General features: G+C 37.8%; 1 protein-coding gene across 5 annotated transcripts in view; it reads left to right on the top strand.

The window, feature by feature from the left end:
* The window catches only part of CEP83 (centrosomal protein 83), a 111,310-nt gene that overhangs the window by 58,577 nt on the left and 32,173 nt on the right, over positions 1–20,560 (top strand). For 3 of the 5 annotated variants that reach the window (XM_081061497.1, XM_081061496.1, XM_081061498.1), the window contains 2 exons: positions 6,938–7,189; positions 18,819–18,950. In XM_081061497.1, the coding sequence (XP_080917623.1) occupies positions 6,938–7,189; positions 18,819–18,950 (384 nt within the window). The remainder of the gene's footprint in view (positions 1–6,937; positions 7,190–18,818; positions 18,951–20,560) is intronic. The other 2 variants (XM_081061499.1, XM_081061500.1) reach the window with 1 other exon arrangement.

Here is a 20,560-nt window from a genome sequence, read left to right as displayed (position 1 = left end):
TCCAGCAGAAATATCCTTCAGGAATGAAGGATGAATCAAGACATTCTTAGAATAAGGAAAACTAAGAGAATCTGTTGCCAGTAGACCTATCCAAAAGAATGTCTAAGGGAAATTCTCTAAACAGAAATAAAACAATACAAAAGGAACCTCACAGCATCAGGAAGGATAAAAAACACAGTAAGCAAAACTGGATATATACAAAAGGCTTCCTGAGTGAGTTTTCTAAATTTTGTGTGATGGTTGAAGCAAAAATTATAACACTGCCTGATTTGGTTTTTAATATGTATAGAGAAAATCATTAAGACAATTATATTATGAACAAGGGCAAAGGGATGTAAATGGAGGTAAAGTTTCTCTATCCATCATTTGAACTGATAAAATGAACCCAGTAGACCATGATAAATTATGTATATATAATGTAATACCTACAGCAACAAGTAAGAAAGCTATACAATAAGATAGCCAGAACATTATAAATAAATCAAAATGGAATCCTAAAAAATGTTCAAATAACACACAGGAAGGCAGAAAAACACAAACAAATAGAAAACAAACTTAAAAAGGGAAAAAAGAAGAAAAACTTAAGCTGTTAATATATTAATAGTCATAATAAATACAAATGGTCTAAATATACCAATTAAAAGACAGATTTGCAGAGTTGATTTTAAAAATAAAATATCCAACTATATGCTGTTTCCAGGAAACTTCAAATATAACAATATAGGTAGTTAGTAAAAGAATGGGAAAAGATACATCATGCAAACATTATTAAAAGAAGCAGGAGTGGCTATATTAACATCAGTTGAAGTAGACTTCAGAGCAAAGAAAAATACCAGAGGTAAACATTATATAAAGACAAAAAATGTCAGTCCACCGGGGAGACATATGCATACTAGTTATATATGAAACAGAGCTGCAAAATATGTGAAGTAAAAATTGATAGAACAGGAGAAATAGACAAATTCACAATCGTTGGAGATTTCACACTGCTATCTCAACAATGGATAGAACAGTTAGTAAATCAGGAAGGACATAGAACTCAACACAACCATCAACCAACAGAAATCTAGTCAACATTTATAGAACATTCCACCCAACAAGAGTACCTAAATACATTCTTTGAAGTGTCCACTGAACATATACCCAGATAGACCATAACTTGAGCCATAAAATAAACCTCAATAAAGTTACAAAAATTGAAATTATACACAATGATTTCTCCAACCACTATGTGCAAACTAGAAATCAATAATGGAAAGGAAGCAGAGAAGTCTTCAAGTGAAATGACTCTTCAAATAATTCATGAGTCAAAGAGGAAATTTCAATGAAAAACATATCAATGAAAAAACAATATCAGAAAATACATTGATCTGATTGAAAATGAAAATGCAACATATTGAAATATTTGGGACACAACCAAAGCAGTGCTGAGAGAAAAATTCGTAGCACTAAATACATTCATTAGAAAAGTTTGTCAAATCAATAATCTAGCTCGCACCTTAAGAATCTAGAAAGAGAGGATCAAATTAAACCAAAGCAAACAGAGGGAAGGAAATAAAAAAGAGTAGAAACCGATGAAATTGAAAACCAAAACAATAGAGAACATCAGTGAAACAAAAAGCGGTTTCTTTTGAAAAGACTAATGAGTGACAAACCTTTAGCTAAGGTGACAAAGAGAGAAGACACAAATTACTTATATCAGGACTTAAACGAAACATTACTACAGACCTTGCAGACATCAAAAGGGTAATCTTATTGGGTTATTACATAGAGATGAACTCCAGCTAAATTTGACAAACATAGATGAAATAGGCCCATACAACCATAACTTGGTCCATATAAAGTAGGTAATTTGAATAGCTGTATAGCTATTGAGGAAACTAAATTCATAATTTAAAAATTCTCAAAAAGAATGATTTCACTGGTGAATTCTACCAAATGATTTTTTAAAAAATGAAAACAAATTCTGTAAAGTGTCTTCTAGAAAATAAAAGAGGCGGATGTCATCAGTGGGGGAAACTGGGTAAAAGGTATACAGGATCTCTAGTATTCCTTTCAACTGCTGCATGCGAACCTACCACTATCTAAAAATAAAGAAGTTTAATAATAAAAAAGAAGTAACAAGAGAAAAAAGATATTTTGTGCAGAAGAACAAAGATAAGAATGATAACAGACTTCCCTTTGGAAATAATACAAGTCCAAAGATAGTAGAGCAATATCTTTAAAATTCTGAAAGAAAAAATGTAGGCCATTTGATTGCAGAGCCTGTACTCTGAACCATTTCTCTGTGCTCCATCATAAAGTTAATAAAAACAAAGACAGATGAAGCAATTAGATCTACTACCTTTTCTTTTAGTGTGCCCTGGGGAATTAAGAATGGTGCTCCCATCCACTGAAAAGATGATCAACAATTAATTAGTCCTAGTTCCTTATCTGTTTCGGTTCGGTTTCTTTTACTTCAACAACTTTTTAAAAGTAAAATTGGTTAATACATCATCTTTTCTGTTAAGTAAGCTTATATTCTCGAAGAGAATGAAATAAACTTGGAGGTAACTTTAATACAGGGAGATTTGGATAAACGTCATAAAAAAGAAATTCAAACAAAGGATTGAGAGCACAACCAGTTGAGGCTGTCAAGGAAGATGGTGTGTGACTCTGAGTGAGAGTGCAGGAAAAGAGAAGAGTGAGGATGTGTCCAAGACCTGTGCCCAGATGCCTGGGACAGGAGCGGTGTCACAGCAGTGATGGAATATAAGCTTGAAGCGGAGGTTGTGCATTTGTTTGCTTGTCTGCTCGGTTCTCTGATGTAGCCTTACTACCCGGAACAGTGCTGGGTCCATAGTAAGTACTCCATAAATATTTGTTGCATGACTGAATAAATAGAGAAAGTAGGAGGCAGTGATCCCCAGTTTGGGTAGGAGTGATTTGGTGGTGAGCTCGGCTTCAGGAGTTGTGAGTGTGGGATCCAGTCCTGACTCTCTGCCATTAGCTGTCTCCGCCCACAGTTTCATCTTACGCTTCAGCTATAAGACGAAAGATGCCCCTCGAAACTGCTAGAGCAAGCAGTAATACAGGGAACATGCTGGACAGGAACATTAGCTGTCCGACCGCATAGGTAAAATGAAGACTGCAGGAGAAACTTGTTACTAAATGCAGTTTTGTGTGTAGCACACTCAGCTCAGCACAGAACTCAGGAAACGCATCGTCTGAACCCGAGTTACGCACTGACTCCTGACCTGGGTGAGCCCCACACCTCTCACACAGCACACTAAAACTGTGTTTGAGGTACTTCCTGCCAAAGCTAAATGGTACCGTCAAGGTCATGCGGCCCAAGCCCTTCATTTTAACTGAGGCCAAAGTGAAAAAGTGACTTGCACAAAGTCACACAGTGAGCTGAAGGAAAGAGAAAATGTAGGAAAAAAAGATGGTCATGGACCAAACCCCAGGGGTCATGTTTATATGTGAAGGGTGAGAGAGAAAATAGGAGAGAGACACTAATTAGTTGGGTTTTTGAGGGCTTGACTCTGAATTCTACAGGTGGTTTCCAAGAAAACGTTATTTTCTGGGGGGGGGGGGGGGATGTCTGCTGGATAGCTCTACCTGTGTTTCCCACTGACGTCTTTAATTCAGCTTGTCCAGAACCAAATTGGAATCACTACATGTTAACATGGAGAAGGATCTTCAACGGCCTCCAGTCTAACCTCATTGCACAGATGGGGAAAACACATTCTGCCCTGGGGTGGGTCTCACACTTCTTAGGTTCGTGTATAGCGACGTGAGCAATCAGTTGTCTTTTGGGCCACTTTTACCTGGGTCGTAGAACATTATTTTGGCTTAAGAGTAAGCCTTCTGAGCTCACTCAGTCTGGTTACAGGCAACCTGTGGTGGTGTTTAGAGCAGTGGTGTCTAACTTTATTTTTAAACAGCTGAATCTTTTCTTTAAAGAAAGTTGAATCATGTGAAGAAACCTCAAGTATAAAAAGAGACTGAAAAAGGAAGCTTTAACAACAAAGATTTGGTGGTGATGGTGGGGGATCGATAGTTTGGGAGAGCAGGAAAGGGAAAGAATGAGTTTGACCATGATTACCTGGCACCCTTGTTCCAGAGGTGAGAGCCCTCTCGGTGCTTCAGGTTATGAAGTGTCTAGAAACCCAGCATTGGAAGGCCTGGGAGATCTGGGAGTGATGGTTGGCGTGAATGGGAAAACCACTGGTGTTTCTGCTCTGCAAGGTCCCTAGTGACGTTTCCAATGCCTTGGAGTAATGATTTTCAGTTCTTTCTCGAATCTGACAATTAGGAACTAGGGCATCATTACATCTGGGGTTTCTGTAAATTCTCAGCTATCATTTGAAAACGCTCATCAGTCACATTTGTACTGTATTTCCCCGAAAATAAAACCTGGTCTTACATTAATTTTTGCTCCAAAAGACACATTTTCAGGGGATGTCTTGTTTTTTCATGTACAACAATCTACATTCATTTATTCATGTACAAAAATCTGCATTTATTCAAATACAGTCATGTCATCTTTTTCTGGAACATCGTCATAACTCTCCAAACCCTGAATTCCGGCTGAAATTTCTTGCGATTCCATTTCCTATAGTACCATTGGCCCCAATCTCTCATGTCCAGCAATAGAGCTCTCCTTAAATGAGCGCTCTTGTCCATGTCACCTGCTCGTAGTACATTGGCAACACAGCTGTCAGTGATTTTATCCCATGAATTCTTCACCCAAGTCACGACCTCTTGTAGGCGAGGCTTCACAGTTTCCATTCTGATCTCTCTCCATTCTGTTTTCAGTGTAATTGATTTCCGTGCACAAATGGTCCTTGAATGGCTTATTTATTGCAATATCAAGAGTCTGAAGATAGGCAGTCATTCCTGCGGGAATTATTATATGATCTATTCTTCTCTGTGTGAGGAAGTTCTTCATGTCTTTAGTGCGGTGAGTGCTGGCTGAATACCAGGCTAGCAGACCTCTTTGACCACCTTACAAAACAAGTGGCAGCATTAAATCATCCCACTTCCTTATAATTGCTTGTGTGCACCAGGCTTTTTCGGTTTCAAGAACATAAATGCCTGAAACAAGTTCAACCTTATCTTTCTTGCCCTTAGTGATGATTAGAGGTGGAGCTTTCTTTCCATTCAGACGAATTGCCAAAATACAGGTGACTCATGCACTTTAGTAACCAGTGGAGGAAATGTAGATTGACGAGACACCCCCGTGATCAATTGTCGTTTGAGATCCTTGGCCCATAAACACTGCAGTTTCATCCATAGCAATCATGTTGGAGAGTTGGTATTTAGAAAAGTCGATGCCATCAACCAAGGACTTGAATGCAAGTGCACGTGTAATAACTTCAGTATCTTCCAGCTTGAACAGTGCTGTCCATCTTAGAGACAGTTCATATCGCTGAAGGAAGCCATCCAGCCAGTGTTGTGATGCTTTGAATTCTTCTGGGGCTATTTCTAACTGTGGTGCCATTGCGAAGGCAAATGCTTGAATATCAGACCTGCGCACAGCCAAAGCCTTTGCTCTCCTGTCAGCAATCCATTCACAGATGATGTTTTCCAGCTCAGGAAATAATGGTTGCCAACCTGATCCACACTTGCGCTTCTTAGCATTTCCCTCGTGCACCTGTTGACTGAGGTTATCCTACTCTGCTCGCCATTTTTGAACCCTTAGGAGATCCAACTTCTTCTCTTTGCAGAAAGCCTTAAGATTCTTGCCTCGGGAGTCCTCCATGGTTCCTTTCTTGTACTCGACGGAATAGTTCTTTTTGCACTCATCTTGTGTGGGGGTCAAAATATTATTCCCTTTAAATCTACCATTAAGTCAAGTGTTAACTGAAGACTTACTAAACAGAAGTGGCAACAAAAATGATGGCGGTTAAGAATGATGGTGCACACAAAAGCGATGAAAAATCGCTGGCACCGAAATTCAGAAAATGTTTCTTTATTTCACATGAGTGCATTAAGTATGTATGTTACAACACACGACGTATTGAATTATGAAGATTCATATTAGACACAACACAACCACGTTCATTCGTTATCAAGTGCACATTATTTGTATGTTGTATCTGTACTCCAATTGGTCATTTGGCGATAAGTCTCAAGTTCATCTGTTTACAGAAGCATTTACCTCTCGTCCAAAGGGACCCGCTTGGGTATTTATAAATACTTAATTATAATTTATATTATTTATTTTAAATGTTAATGTCAATAATATTTATATTTAATTATATATTAATATTATTTTATAATTTAATACATCCGTTGTGTGTTGCAACAGACATACTAAATTTGTCCATCTGGCTGAAAATTTTAACTGGAATTTATTTTGGGGGTCGGGCTTATATTATGTGCATCCTGAAAAATCATGTTAGGGCTTATTTTATTTTGCGGTTAGGTCTTATTTTCAGGGAAATACAGTATTTTTTTTTTTTTTTTTTATGGATAAGCAGCTTTTTTTGTGAATCAAGTTGCTTTGAAATGGATCATTTTATTAGCATAGACATAGCCCAAGAATTACTGTCACACGAGAAAAAGCTTAGCAGCAATCAGCATATTGATCTTGCATAGACAAACGCCTAGAATGTTCTGATGATTTTTAAAATACTTGACATTTTTAATAATTATTTCTATCATATTATTTATAATTTTGAATTTAATTTGGCACCTGGTGAAACCCTGTGCTAGACACCGTGGGGAGATAGAGGGACAACAGGGCCAGGCGCTCGCCCTCACATTTCAGGCCTGCTGAGTACAGGAAGAACGGGACATCTTATTTCCTCCTTGGTACTGAACTTCACCACCTGAGCTTTCTTCTTTACACTGTGCAATTTTTAATTTTAGTTTACTGACTTGTAAAGCATGTTCATGACTGAAAATTCCATAATTTAAGGTTGTATGCTCTCTTTCAAATTCTTACTAGATTGCAAGACTGGAGGAAGATAAAGAAGAACTGTACAACCAGATGCTTAGCGTTGACCCCACCAGAGACAGCAAACAAGTGGAACAGCTTGCTCAAGAAAAAGTTCAGCTGTGTCAGAAAGTAAAAGGTTTAAAGGCTGAAGTAGCAGAATTAAGAGCTGAAAAAGAGAATTCTGGTGCTCAGGTAGAAAATGCCCAAAGAATTCAGGTGCGGCAGCTGGCTGAGATGCAGGCTACAGTCAGATCCCTGGAGGTAAGGTTTTAATTGCTTCCCAGTAGAGGGTGGCATACTTTTTTTTTTTTAATTAAAGTTTATTGGAGTGACAGTTTGTTAGTAAAGTTTCATAGATTTCAGGTGTACAATTCTGTAATACATTATTTAAATCTCACACTGTGTGTCACCACCCAGAGTTAGTTCTCTCTCCATCACCATATATTAGACCCCATTTACCCTCTTCTAGAGCCCCTCTGCCTCCTTACCTTCTGGTAACCACTAGAATATTGTCTGAGTTTTTGTTCCTTCATTTGTTTGTCTTGTTCTTTTGTTGTTTTCAGTTTTATATACCACATATCAGTGAAATCATATGGTTCTCGACTTTTTCTGTCTGACTTATTTCGCTTAGCATTATAATCTCAAGATCCACCTATGTTGTCACAAATGGTACTATTTCATGTCTTCTTGCCGCTGAATACTATTCCATTGTGTATATATACCCCAACTTATTTATTCATCTATTGAAGCACATTTTGGTTATTTCCATGTCTTGGCCATTGTAAATAAAGCTTCAGTGATCATTGGGGCACACATGTCTTTATGGATAAATTTTTTCAAAATTTTTGGGTAGATAACCCAGGAGAGGGATTGCTGGGTTTTATGGTAATTCTATTCTTAATTTCTTGAGGAACCTCCACACTGCCTTCCACAGCGGCTGCACCAGTCTGTATTCCCACCAACAGTGTATGAGGGTTCCTTTTTCTCCACAGCCTCTCCAACACTTGTTACTATTTGTCTTGTTGATGATAGCCATTCTGACTGGGGTGAGGTGATATCTCATTGTGGTTTTTATTTGCATTTCTCTGATGATTAGTGATGCTGAGCATTTTTTCATATGTCTATTTGCCATTTGTATGTCCTCTTTGGAGAAATGTCTCTCAGGTCCTCTGCCCATTTTTCAATTGGGTTGTTTTTTTGTTGTTGAGTTGTATGAGTTCTTTGTATATTTTGGATATTAGCCCCTTATTGGAGGCACTGTTTGCAAAAATCTTCTCCCATTCAGTTGGTTGCCTCTTTATTTTGTCGATGGTTTCTTTTGCTGTGCAGAAGCTTTTAAGTTTGATATAGTCCCATTCATTTATTTTAGCTTTTACTTCCCTTGCCTTTGGAGTCAAATTCATAAAATGCTCTTTGAACCCAAGGTCCATAAGTTTACTACCTATGTTTTCTCCTATGCAGTTTATTGTTTCAGGTCTTATTCTTAGGTCTTTGATCCATTTTGAATTAATTTTGGTACATGGTGACAGATAACAGTCCAGTTTCATTCGTTTGCACGTAGCTATCCAATTCTGCCAGCACCATTTATTGAAGAGGCTGTCTTTCCTCCATTGTATGTTTTCAGCTTCTTTGTCAAAAATTATCTGTCCATATTTATGTGGTTTTATTTCTGGGTTCTCAATTCTATTCCATTGGTCTATGTGTCTGTTTTTCCGCGAATACCAAGCTATTTTGATTATTGTAGCCCTGTAGTACAAGCTAAAATCAGGGAGTGTGATACCTCCGGTATTGTTCTTTTTTTTAAATATTGCTTTGGCTATTCGGTGTCTTTTGTGGGTCCAGACAAATCTGATGATTTTTTGTTCTATTTGTTTAAAAAATGCCATTGGGATTTTAATGGGGATTGCATTAAATTTGTATATGGCTTTGGGTAATATGGCCATTTTAACTATGTTGATTCTTCCAATCCATGAGCACGGAATGTCTTTCCATTTCTTTGTGTCTTCTTCAACTTCTTTCAAAAATGTCTTATAGTTTTCAGCATATAAATCCTTCACATCCTTGGTTAAGTTTATTCCTAGGTATTTTATTCTTTTTGCTGCAATTGCAAAAGGAATTGTTTTTTCTATCTCTTTTTCTGAGATTTCATTGTTGGTATATAGGAAAGCAATGGACTTTTGTACGTTGATTTTGTAGCCAGCAACTTTACTGTATTCATTGATTGTTTCTAATAGCTTTTTGGTGGAGTCTTTAGGGTTTTCTATATATAGCATCATGTCATCTGCAAAGAGTGACAGTTTAACTTCTTCATTCCCAATTTGGATGCCTTTTATTTCTTTCTCTTGCCTGATAGCTCTGGCGAGGACTTCCAACACTATGTTGAAAAGCAGAGGTAATAGGGGACAACCTTGTCGTGTTCCTGAACGTAGAGCAAAGGGCTTCAGCTTTTCACCATTAATTATGAGATTAGCTGAGGGTTTGTCGTATATGGCCTTTATTATGTTGAGGTATTTTCTGCTATACCAATTTTAGTAAGTGTTTTAATCATAAATGGATGTTGTATCTTATCAAATGCTTTTTCTGCATCAATTGATAGAATCATATGATTTTTGTCCTTTGTTTTGTTTATGTGATGTATCACATTGATGGATTTGCGAATGTTGAACCATCCTTGTGCCCCGGGGATGAACCCCACTTGGTCGTGATGAATAATCTTTTTAATGCATTGTTGTATTCGATTTGCTAGAATTTTGTTTAGGATTTTAGCATCTGTATTCATCAGAGATATAGGTTTGTAGTTTTCTTTTTTTGTGTTGTCCTTACCAGGTTTTGGTATCAGGGTAATGTTGGCCTCATAAAATGAGTTAGGGAGTACTGACTCTTCTTCAATTTTTTGGAAGAGTTTGAGGAGGATTGGTATTAGATCCTCTTTGAAGGTTTGGTAGAATTCACTAGTGAAGCCATCTGGTCCAGGACTTTTGATTTTGGGAAGGTTTTTGATGACTGATTCAATTTTGTTACTGGTGATCGGCGTGTTAAGATTTTCCAGTTCTTCATGATTCAGACTTGGAAGGCTATATGTTTCTAAGAACCTGTCCATTTCTTCTAAGTTATTAAATTTGGTGGCAGATAGTCCTTCATAGTATTCTTGCATGATGCTTTGTATTTCTGTGGTGTCCGTGATAACTTCCCCTTTTTCATTTCTGATTTTGTTAATTAGTGTCTTCTCTCTTTTTATCTTAGTGAGTCTAGCCAAGGGTTTGTCAATTTTGTTAATCTTTTCAAAGAACCAGCTCTTTGTCACATTAATTTTTTCTATTGTCTTTTTGTTCTCTATTTCATTTAGTTCTGCTCTGATTTTTGTTATTTCCTTTCTTCTGCTGACCTTGGGTTTTGCTTGTTCTTCTTTTTCTAGTTTTTTAAGGTGTAACGTGAGGTTATTTATTTCGGATTTTTCTTGTTTCTTGAGATAGGCCTGTAATGATATAAATTTCCCTCTTAAAACTGCTCTTGCGGCATCCCAAAAATTTCGGTAGGATGTATTTTCATTATCATTTGTTTCTATGTATCTTTTGAGCTCTCCTCTAATTTCTTCTTTGACCCAGTCGTTCTTTAAAAGTATGTTGTTTAATCTTTATGTATTTGTGTTTTTTTCTGCTTTCTTTTTGCAGTTGATATCCAATTTCAAAGCTTTGTGATCAGAGAATATGCTTGGTATGATTTCAATCTTCTTAAATTTGCTGAGGCTGATTTTGTGTCCTAATATATGGTCTATCCTTGAGAATGTTCCATGTACAATAGAAAAAAATGTATAGTTTGTTGTTTTAGGATGAAGTGCTTTATATATGTCAATTATGTCCATTTCATCTAATGTGTCATTTAGGGCTGCAATTTCGTTATTTATCTTCTGTTTGGATGATCTAGCCATAGCTGTCAATGATGTATTTAAGTCCCCTAGTATAATTGTGTTTTGGTCAATTTCTCCCTTTAGTTCTGTTAGTAGTTGCTTGGTATATTTCGGTGCTCCCTGATTGGGGGCATAAATATTGATGACTGTTATGTCTTCTTGTTGTTAGTCCCCTTTACCATTATGAAATGTCCATCTTTGTCTCTTGTTATCTTTTTCACCCTGAAGTCTGTTTCATCGGAAATCATTATGGCTACACCTGATTTTCTCTGGGTACCATTTGCTTGGAGTGTCAATTTCCACCCTTTCACTTTGAGTCTATGCTTGTCCTTGTAGCTGAGATGTGTCTCTTGTAGACAGCATATGTTTGGGTTTAGTTTTTTGATCCAATCTGCTACTCTGTGTCTCTTTATTGGTGAGTTCTGTCCATTTACATCCAGGGTGATTATTGATATGTGAGGATTTCCTGTCATTCTGTCTTTAGTTTTCTGGTAAGGCTGTGTCTCCATTGTTTCTTTGCCTTTTTGTTGTTGTCTATTATTTCTGTGTGGTGGTACTCTATGATGTTTTCCTCTGTTTCTTCTTTTATTACAGTATATATTTCAGATTTGGATGTTTTTTTGAGTGGTTACCCTTGAGTTTATGTAAAAGAAAGTTTGATATTTATAGTACTCCAGTTTCTTCAGTACGCTTACTTTCTCTATTCCCATATTCCAGTTCAGGCCTTTACGCTCGCCCTTTTTATGTTTCGGTTGCCACAAGTTGTCCCTGTTGATGGTGGTCTAATAGCCTCCTTTAGTATTTCTTGTAGTGCAGGTCGTGTATTAGAAAATTCCCTCAGCTTCTGGATGTCTGGAAAGGTCTTTATTCCTCCTTCATATCTAAAGGAGATCTTTGCTGGATATATTATTCTTGGCTCATAATTTCTCTCTTTCAATAGTTTGAATATTTGGTTCCATTCCCTTCTAGCTTGTAGAGTTTCTGCTGAAAAATCTGATGATAATCTAATGGGCTTTCCTTTGTAAGTTACCGTCTTCTTTTCCCTGGCTGCCTTGAGGATTCTTTCTTTGTCATTGATTTTAGACAGCTTCAATACAATGTGCCTTGGTGAAGGCCTGTTGGGATTGAGGTAATTAAGTGTTCTATTTGCTTCTTGGATTCGAGGATCCAGTTCTGTCCACAAGTTTGGGAAGTTCTCATCGACGATTTGTTTGAATGTATTCTCTGTTCCCTTCCCTCTTTCTTCTCCTTCTGGTATGCCCATTATTCTTATATTTCTCTTTCTGATGGAGTCAGAAAGTTCTTGTAGAGTTCTTTCATTTCTTTTAAGTCTCAAGTCTCTTTCTTCTTCCCTCTGTGTAAATTCCAGGTTCCTGTCTTCGATGTCACTGATTCTTTCCTCCATCTGGTCAACTCTACTACCTAAGCTGGATATTTTATTGTTAATTTCTTCTATTGAGTTCTTAATCTCCAGAAATTCTATTTGGTTCTTTTTCAAGATTTCAATCTCTTCTGTAAAATTCGCATGGTGTTCTTTGTGTTTCTGAGTTCATTAAACTGCCTTTCTGTGTTTTCTTGCATCTCGTTCAGTTTTTTCAGAATTGCAATCTTGAATTCTCTGTCATTGAAATCACAAATGTCCATATCTCTAAGTTCCTTTTCTGGAGCCTTTTCACTTTCTTTTTGAGGTGTCTTGTTGCCTTGGTTATTCATGGCAATCACTGATTTACTATTTCTCTTCCTAGACATCTACAGGAGTGGCTTCTGCAACAGGTTGATAGGTATGCAAAGAGCTTTTGAAGTTTTAAAGCTCTTTCTGCACCAGATTCAGAGCCCGTTTGTTTCAGCAGTTCTGTTTACTCCTGCAGGGATCCGCCCAGATAGGTGGGGCCAGGGGCGGGGTGAGTTGTGAGAGGTGGCCCAGAGCAATGGCGGCGACCACCACCACAGCCAGTCTTGCTTCCACAGCTCCCTCCCCTTTGCCGGAACTAGTTGAGCTGCGAATCTGTGTCTGCGGTCCACAGTTCTCAGAGCAGCAAATATTCTGTCCTTTGATCCGACACTGCTACTTTATCGCTTTTAGCACCGGGCAGGTGGGGGCGGGGCGAGCTCTGGGACGGTAGGGAGGGGGCGGCTAGTCTCCGTGCCTAAGGCTTCCGTTCTCCGCTCGGCAGTGAGGGCTTAAACCACCGATTTCAGCCCTCTTCCCTCAGTCTTTGCTCCGAGGTCTGCCGTGAGCGAGCGTTGGGTTCAGCGGTTTTGTATGCTGCCCCCTCAGCCCTGTGGGCCGTAAGCGGAGCCCTAGCAGTCCGAGTCCTTCCCTCTCCCGCAGTTGCGGAAGATCCGGGAGCAGCGGGCTCCGAGCACTGATCCAGGTCTGTGTCCTGTGCCCGTGCGGCTCCGTCTCCGCACTTCTCCTCTCCCTCCTCCCCCGCTGGCTCGATTCACCCACCTGGAGGTGAATTCAGTAGTCGGCCTCTTCCTCTTGCCTGTCTGCTGTGCAAGGAGTCCTTTGTGGAGTTATTGTTGTCCGATTCGTTGTAAATTCCAGGGGAGTGTTGCAGAGGCTCACCTCACGCCGCCATTTTTTTTTCTTATATATATAATTGTGTTTTGATCAATTTCTCCCTTTGGTTCTGTTGGTAGTTGCTTGGTATATTTCGGTGCTCCTTGATTGGGAACGTAAATATTGATGACTGTCTTCTTGTTGTATAGTCTCTTTTATCATTATGAAATGTCCATCTTTGTCTCTTGTTACCTTTTTCACCCTGAAGTCTGTTTCATCTGATATCAGTATGGATGCACCTGATTTTCTCTGGGTACCATTTGCTTGGAGTGTCAATTTCCTTTCTTTCACTTTGAGTCTATGCTTGTCCTTGTAGCTGAGATGTCTCTTGGAGGCAGCATGTGGTTGAGTTTAGTTTTTTTTAATCTAATCTGCTACTCTGCCTTTTAATTGATGAGTTCAGTCCATTTACATTTAGGGTGATTATTGATATGTGAGGATTTCCTATCATTCTATCTTTGGTTTTCTGGTAAGACTGTCTCTCCATTGTTCCTTAGCCTTTTTGTTGTCTGTTGTTTCTGTGTGGTGGTATTCTATAATTTTTCCTTCTGTTTCTTCTTTTATTACATTATGTATTTCATTTCTGGATTTTTTTGAGTGGTTACCATTAAGTGTATATAAAAGAAAGTGTTATATTTAGAGTATTCCATTTTTTTCAGCATGATTATTTCTTCATTCCCAAATTCTGGTTCAGACCTTTACTCTCCCCACTTTTATGTTTTGGTTGTCACAAATTATCCCTATTGATACTTGTTGAATAGCCTCCTTCAGTATTCCTTTTAGTGCATGTTGTGTGTTAGAAAATTCCCTCAGCTTCTGTATGTCTGGAAAGGTCTTTATTCCTCCTTCAGATCTAAAGGATATCTTTGCTGGTTATATTTTTCTTGGCTCATAATTTCTTTCTTTCACTTGTTTAAATATTTGATTCCACTCCCTCCTGGCTTGTAGAGTTTCTGTTGAAAAATCTGATGATAACCTAATGGGCTTTCCTTTGTAGGTTACCGTCTTCTTTTCCCTGGCTGCATTGAGGATTCTTTCTTTGTCATTAATTTTTGACAACTTCAATACAGTGTGCTTTGGAGAAGGCCTGTTGGGGTTGAGGTAATTTTGTGTTCTATTTGCTTCTTGGATTCAAGGATCCAGTTCTTTCCACAAGTTTGGGAAGTTCTCGTTGACTGTTTGAGAATACTCTCTATTCCCTTCTCTCTTTCTTCTCCTTCTGGTATGCCCATTATTCTTATATTGCTCTTTCTGATGGAATCAGAAAGTTCTTGTAGAGTTCTTTCATTTCTTTTTTTAAGTTTCAAGTCTTTTTCTTCTTCCATTCATGTCACTTCCAGATTTATTTCTTCATTGTCACTGATTCTTTCCTCCATCTGGTCAACTCTATTACCTAAGTTGGCTATTGCATTTTTCCTTTCTTTTATTGAGTTCTTAATCTCCAGAAATTCTATTTGTTTTTGTTTTTTTTAAATTTCAATCTCTTTGGGAAAGTGTTCCTTTTGTTCTTTGATTGTGTTTCTGAGTTCATTAAACTGCCTGTCTGTGTTTTCTTGCATCTCGCTGATTTTTGTAAGAACTGCAATCTTGAATTCTCTGTCATTTAAGTCACATATTTTCATTTCTTTAAGTTCATTTTCTGGAGACTTTTATTTCTTTTCTGAGCTGTCTTGTTGCCTTGGTTATTCATGGAAATCAATGAATTTATTTCTCTTGCTAGACATCTACAGGAGTGGGTTCTGCAACAGGTTGATAGAAAGAGGTCTTTCTTTTGTTTTCCAAAGCAGGTGTTGGTAGAATGTTTTATTTTTTCTCCGAGTGCAACCTTTTATTCTCTTTCACTATAAACTAGTGTTATAGTTATATAGTTAAACTAGTTAGAACACTATAAACTAGTGTTATAGTTTCTCTGCACTATTCTGGCTTCTCACACAATGGGGGGATTCCCTGGAGGGCTGGCTTCTCCTCTGTGAACAGTTCACCTAGGTCATAGGGCGCCACCTCCATGGGGGGATGTGGAGAGCTTCTGAAGTTCCAAAGCTCTTCTTGCACCAGATTCAGAGCCTGTATGTTTCAGCAGTTCTGTTTACTCCTGCAGGGTTCCACCCAGATAAGTGGGGCAGGGGCGGGTGGGTTGTGAGAGTTGGCCCAGAACATTGGCGGCGACCACCACCTCAGCCAGCCCTCATTTCACGGCTCCCTTTCCTTTGCCAGAACTAGTTGGGCGGTGAGTCCCTGTCTGTGGACCACAGTTCTCAGAACAGCAAATATTCTGTTCTTTTGATCTGACACTGCTACTGTTCCTCTTCTAGCACCGGGCAGGTGGGAGCGGGTCGAGCTCTGGGAGGGTAGGGAGGGGGCGGCTAATCTCAGTGCCTAAGACTTCTCTTTCTCTGCTCGGCAGTGAGGGCTTGAACTACTGTTTTCAGCCTTCTTCCCTCAGTCTTTTCTCCGAGGTCTCTGCCGTGAGCGTTGGGTTCAGCCGTGTTATATGCTGCCCCCTCAGCCCTGTGGGCCATAAGCGGAGCCCTAGCAGTCCGAGTCCTTCCCTCTCCCGCAGCTGCGGTAGTTCCGGGATGCAGCGAGCTCGGAGCGTCCTGTGCCCATGTGGCTCCATCTCCGTGCTTCTCCATTCTCTCCTCCCCCGCTCCTGCGATTCTCCCACCTGGAGGTGAATTAAGTAGTGGGTGTCTTAGTCTTGCCTGTTTGGTGCAGAGGAATTCCTCTGTGGAGTTATAGTTGTTCAATTTGTTGTAACTTGCAGGGGAGTTTCAAGAGGCTCACCTCACGCTGCCATTTTTATCCATTTTTTTTTTAAGAGGAATTGACAGATCTTTGATTTTTAGAGCATAAGTGTATGTTTACCAATCTAATGCTGATGCATTTGTGGAATCCCAAGAGTATATTTATTTTTGTAAAGAGGAAAGGTATTGATTCATAAGCAGTAGCTATGCAACACATTTAGAAAAGGATTATTCCTTCTTTGAGAATCAAGTCACTTATCTGAAATGATTTAACTCTTACAGTGCTACAGAGTAGAATATGCAATATCCAGAACAATTTATTTGAGTTTCTGAAAGCTACAGTCATTTAAACCAGAAAGAACAGTTTCTTCCTGGATAGTTATTTCCTTATACTGGAATTCAAGATCTTAAAATCATAAGTCCTGTTTAAACAGAAATACCATACTTCTATATCTTATGACAGCTTTTCCCAGAGTAATAAAATTTGACTTGGCTACTAATGCATGCAAGGCTTCACTGAATTATTTCCCTGAGTTCATTAGAGAAAGGTAAGAGCTGGCAGAGCTAGGGTGGTATTCTCAGAGGTATTCTCCAGTGAAAATCCTTGGTTTCCATTGTTGGAGAGGAAAAACTTCTCCTTCATCCTTTTAAGTTCAGTGGTTAGGGGTTGTGAATTAAATTGCAGGAGACATTAGTAAGAGAAAACCCAGGTTTTTGCTCATATATGTACATAGGTGTTCACAGAAGAATGTGACACAAATAGGCTGTTAGAATTTGCGTCTTGTATACCATCTTAATAGGGAAAGGAGAAGAGATGAAAGGGCACTTATGGGAAAACAAATGACTTTTAGGAAAAATAGTAGACCTTAAAGAAAATAGGTGGGAGATAATGACAGTTTTGTGACAATGTCTATTTAGGTGATTTCTTATCCTGATGCTGATTTCTTGTCTCCTGTGATAGGAGTCATAACTAGGTTTCCCTAGTTATGAAATCCCTGGGGAGGGAATTTATAGCAGTTAAATTCTTTTCTGAGTCTCTGTTTTTAGGCAGATAAGATGAGTTAAGGAAAAAAACCTTTTTTTATGTCTGTTGATTCTCAAATGTTTTCAACTCAAAATAACTTATGCCATTGGGGCAAGATGTTCTGGATCCCTTCACCATCTTTTCCGATTTGCTTTCTCCTCCTAGTTCTTGGTGTCTAACAGGGAGCAAATATACTATTTCTGAAAAGTAATTGTGGTTTTTGCAATTATGTTTAATCTTTTAAACCACAATTACTTTTGCACCAACCTAATAGTTTGATTGTTTTGGTTTATTTTGAGCAGTCCAAAGAGTTTTGTTTTTTCACTCAGATAGTTATGAAATGATTTGAGTTGGAGGGTAATTAGTGGGCACCCAATTTGTAATTAAAATCCAATATCCAAATCCAAAATAGTGATTTTGTTTTTTCCAGCCAGCAAACTGGTACAAGGAGTATATTGATGTGGTTTGAAGAGAAGTCATCTTTTTATTTTTTTGGATGAAACTTTTGATAGTATTTACTGGTCCTTTACTAAGGTTGTCAGTGTCACCGGACCTTAGACGTAAGGCAGTTCAGAATGAGACTGTTTATGTTGCCATCCTGCCATTCTTAATGTATTTACATAGTGACAGAATAAGTGGATGGTTGCAGTTGAATATAGTATGTGGTCCCAATGTGAAACTTCGCATTGAGGTCATTTAGGGTGATTATTTTTAGGACAAGTTAAATGATGACAAAACATGGGAAGTTCGTTGTAACATTTTCAAAAGACCCTATATTTAATTCTTTATGATTTGTCTGGTGAAATGAAAATAAGCACATGACAGCAAGCATTTCTTTCTTTTTTGACTTTTTTTTGGCTATTATTGTGCCCCAAAAGTATCATTTTATATTTGAGGAAAATAGGTTTTTTATGATTTATTTGAATACATTCCTTATCATATTTAAGATATATAGGAGATGGGATATTACAAAATTGAAGCTTACCCTTTACATGCCAGACGTTTTTATTTTAATCATTTTGAGTCGAAATATTTTAAAGAAGCGTTTAGTTTTTCTTCTCTAACTAGAGTACTGTGTTACCAACCAGAAATGGTTTTTGATAAGTTACAGACTTTATTGAGAATCTTTACGATGTCATGAGGTTAAGAGATACTGAATTCTTTACCCACACTTCTGAAGGCTCCAAATTAATTGAGTATTTTGAATTCTTATATCTCTTTTTTAAAATCTCCATTGATTTTAGATGTTCAGTTCTTAACTTTTATAAATGAGTCCTCTTTTGTACTTCTAATATGCTTTTTCATATCTGCTTTGGATTTGAAACCCTCCAGAATATCTGTTTGAATTATGTCAGTAATAAGAGTAAATAGGTGTCAAGTGAGTACGTTCATAAGAGAAGTGTATGAGTTTTATTTCATTGGTGGCTCTTGATAGGTTGTTTGTTCCAGATAGCTTTGTTGTGTGCTTCCCGGAGCAAACATCTTTCATTTGAAATCTACCAAATACTTGGAGAAAACTCTTTTTTACTTTGGTATGCTTTAATATTGTTTAGATTTTGAATAATTTAGGGTAGTATGATCGTACATGTATTTTAAATAGTGCTTACTTAATTTTTATATAACTTTAAAATATTTTGTTTTAATAAAAGGCTGAAAAGCAATCAGCTAAACTACAGGTTGAACGCTTGGAAAAAGAACTACAATCAAGCAATGAACAAAATACTGTTTTAATCAGTAAATTGCATAAAGCTGAACGGGAAATCAACACGTTGACCAGTAAAGTAAGTCATCTTATATTTCTCCTTCATTTGCAGAGTTCTTGATGCTGTACAAATGACAAAGAAAGTGTGCATTTAAAGAGCTCAGTTCTCTGCATTGCAGTCTTTCCTTATGCTGTCATCCTCCCTTCCAGATACGTGCAGACTCTGACCACTTCTTACCACTTCCACTGTGATCAGTCTAGTCCAAGTCATGATCTCTCTAGACTCAATTTTTCTAGTCGCCTTCTTACTGGTCTCTTTACTCTTTACGCATTCAGAGGTCTATGTGATCTGGCCCCTGCAGTCTTTCCACGGACATCACAGTCCATTTCCCCCCCTGTTCACTTTGCTCCATCATTACTGGCCTTCTCACTCTTCTTTGAGCAAACTTAATTCTACCTCAGGGCCTTTGAACTTGCCCACCTGGCATGGCCTTCCCTCACGTATCTACTTAGCTAGCTTCCTCATCTCTTTTAGATGTTGCCTTATCAGAGAAGCCTTTCTTGTCTTCTCTTTGTAAAATACCATCTTCCCTCTTTCTCTGCCCTACTCTCTATCTTCCTTGCTCTATTTTTCTCCATAGCTCTTAGCACCATCTGATGTATTTATATTTATTTTTTGTTTCTCCTTCTCTTTCCCACCCCTTTTCCCTCAACCAAATACAAGCTCCAAGAGCATGGGGACATTGCTTTTATTACTGCTGTATCTCCAGCTCCTGGAGCAGTGCTGTCACACAGTAGGCATTCGATAAATGTTAAATGAGTAAATTAATATTAATAGCATAATCTGCTTTTATGTTAGTTTAAAAAGAATGTAACGGTTTGCACATCTTTTATATACAGAGTTTTCTCAGGAACTTAGATGCAGTGTATATTAGGAATCCAGTAACCGGAATCTAGTAACCAGGAATCTAGTAACCAGGAATCTAGTAACCAACCCCCCCTTAAATGCAGTGTATATTAGGAATCTAGTAACCAGAAATAGGTTTGCAATGATGAAAGTATTTTATGGAATAAGAGTGTCTGCTCTGAAATCAGACAGACCGGATTCAAATGTCATTTCTTCCCCTTACTAGCTTTGTGAACCTGGGCGATTTACATTTTCTCTGAAAACTTCAATGTTTTCCTTTATAAAATGAGACTAATACCTAACTTATAGAGTATGACAAAGATTAAATGAGATATTATGCATAAAGCATTTAGCATAAGATTTAATATATATCACCCAAATATTAGCTGTTGTTATATTAGCTAGTAGTAGTACTATGTTTCCCCGAAAATAAGACCTCGCCAGACAATCAGCTTTAATGTGTCTTTTGGAGCAAAAATTAATATAAGACCTGGTCTTATAGTAAAATAAGACCAGGTCTTATATAATATAAAAATATAATATAATATAATATAATATAATACGGGGTATAATATAATATGGGGTATAATATAATGCAATATAATATAACATATATAATATAATATAATATGATATAATATAATATAATACCGGGTCTTATATTCATTTTTGCTCCAAAAGACGTATTAGAGCTGATTGTCCAATTAGGTCTTATTTTCGGGGAAACACGGTAGTAATAGTAGTAGTAGTAGTAGTGATAGCATCTCTAAGAACTTCGCAAT

The sequence above is a fragment of the Rhinolophus hipposideros genome (genome assembly GCF_964194185.1).
Source record: "Rhinolophus hipposideros genome assembly, chromosome: 9".
In the NCBI taxonomy this organism is placed as follows: domain Eukaryota; kingdom Metazoa; phylum Chordata; class Mammalia; order Chiroptera; family Rhinolophidae; genus Rhinolophus; species Rhinolophus hipposideros.
This window is presented reverse-complemented; position numbering and strand designations above follow the sequence as displayed.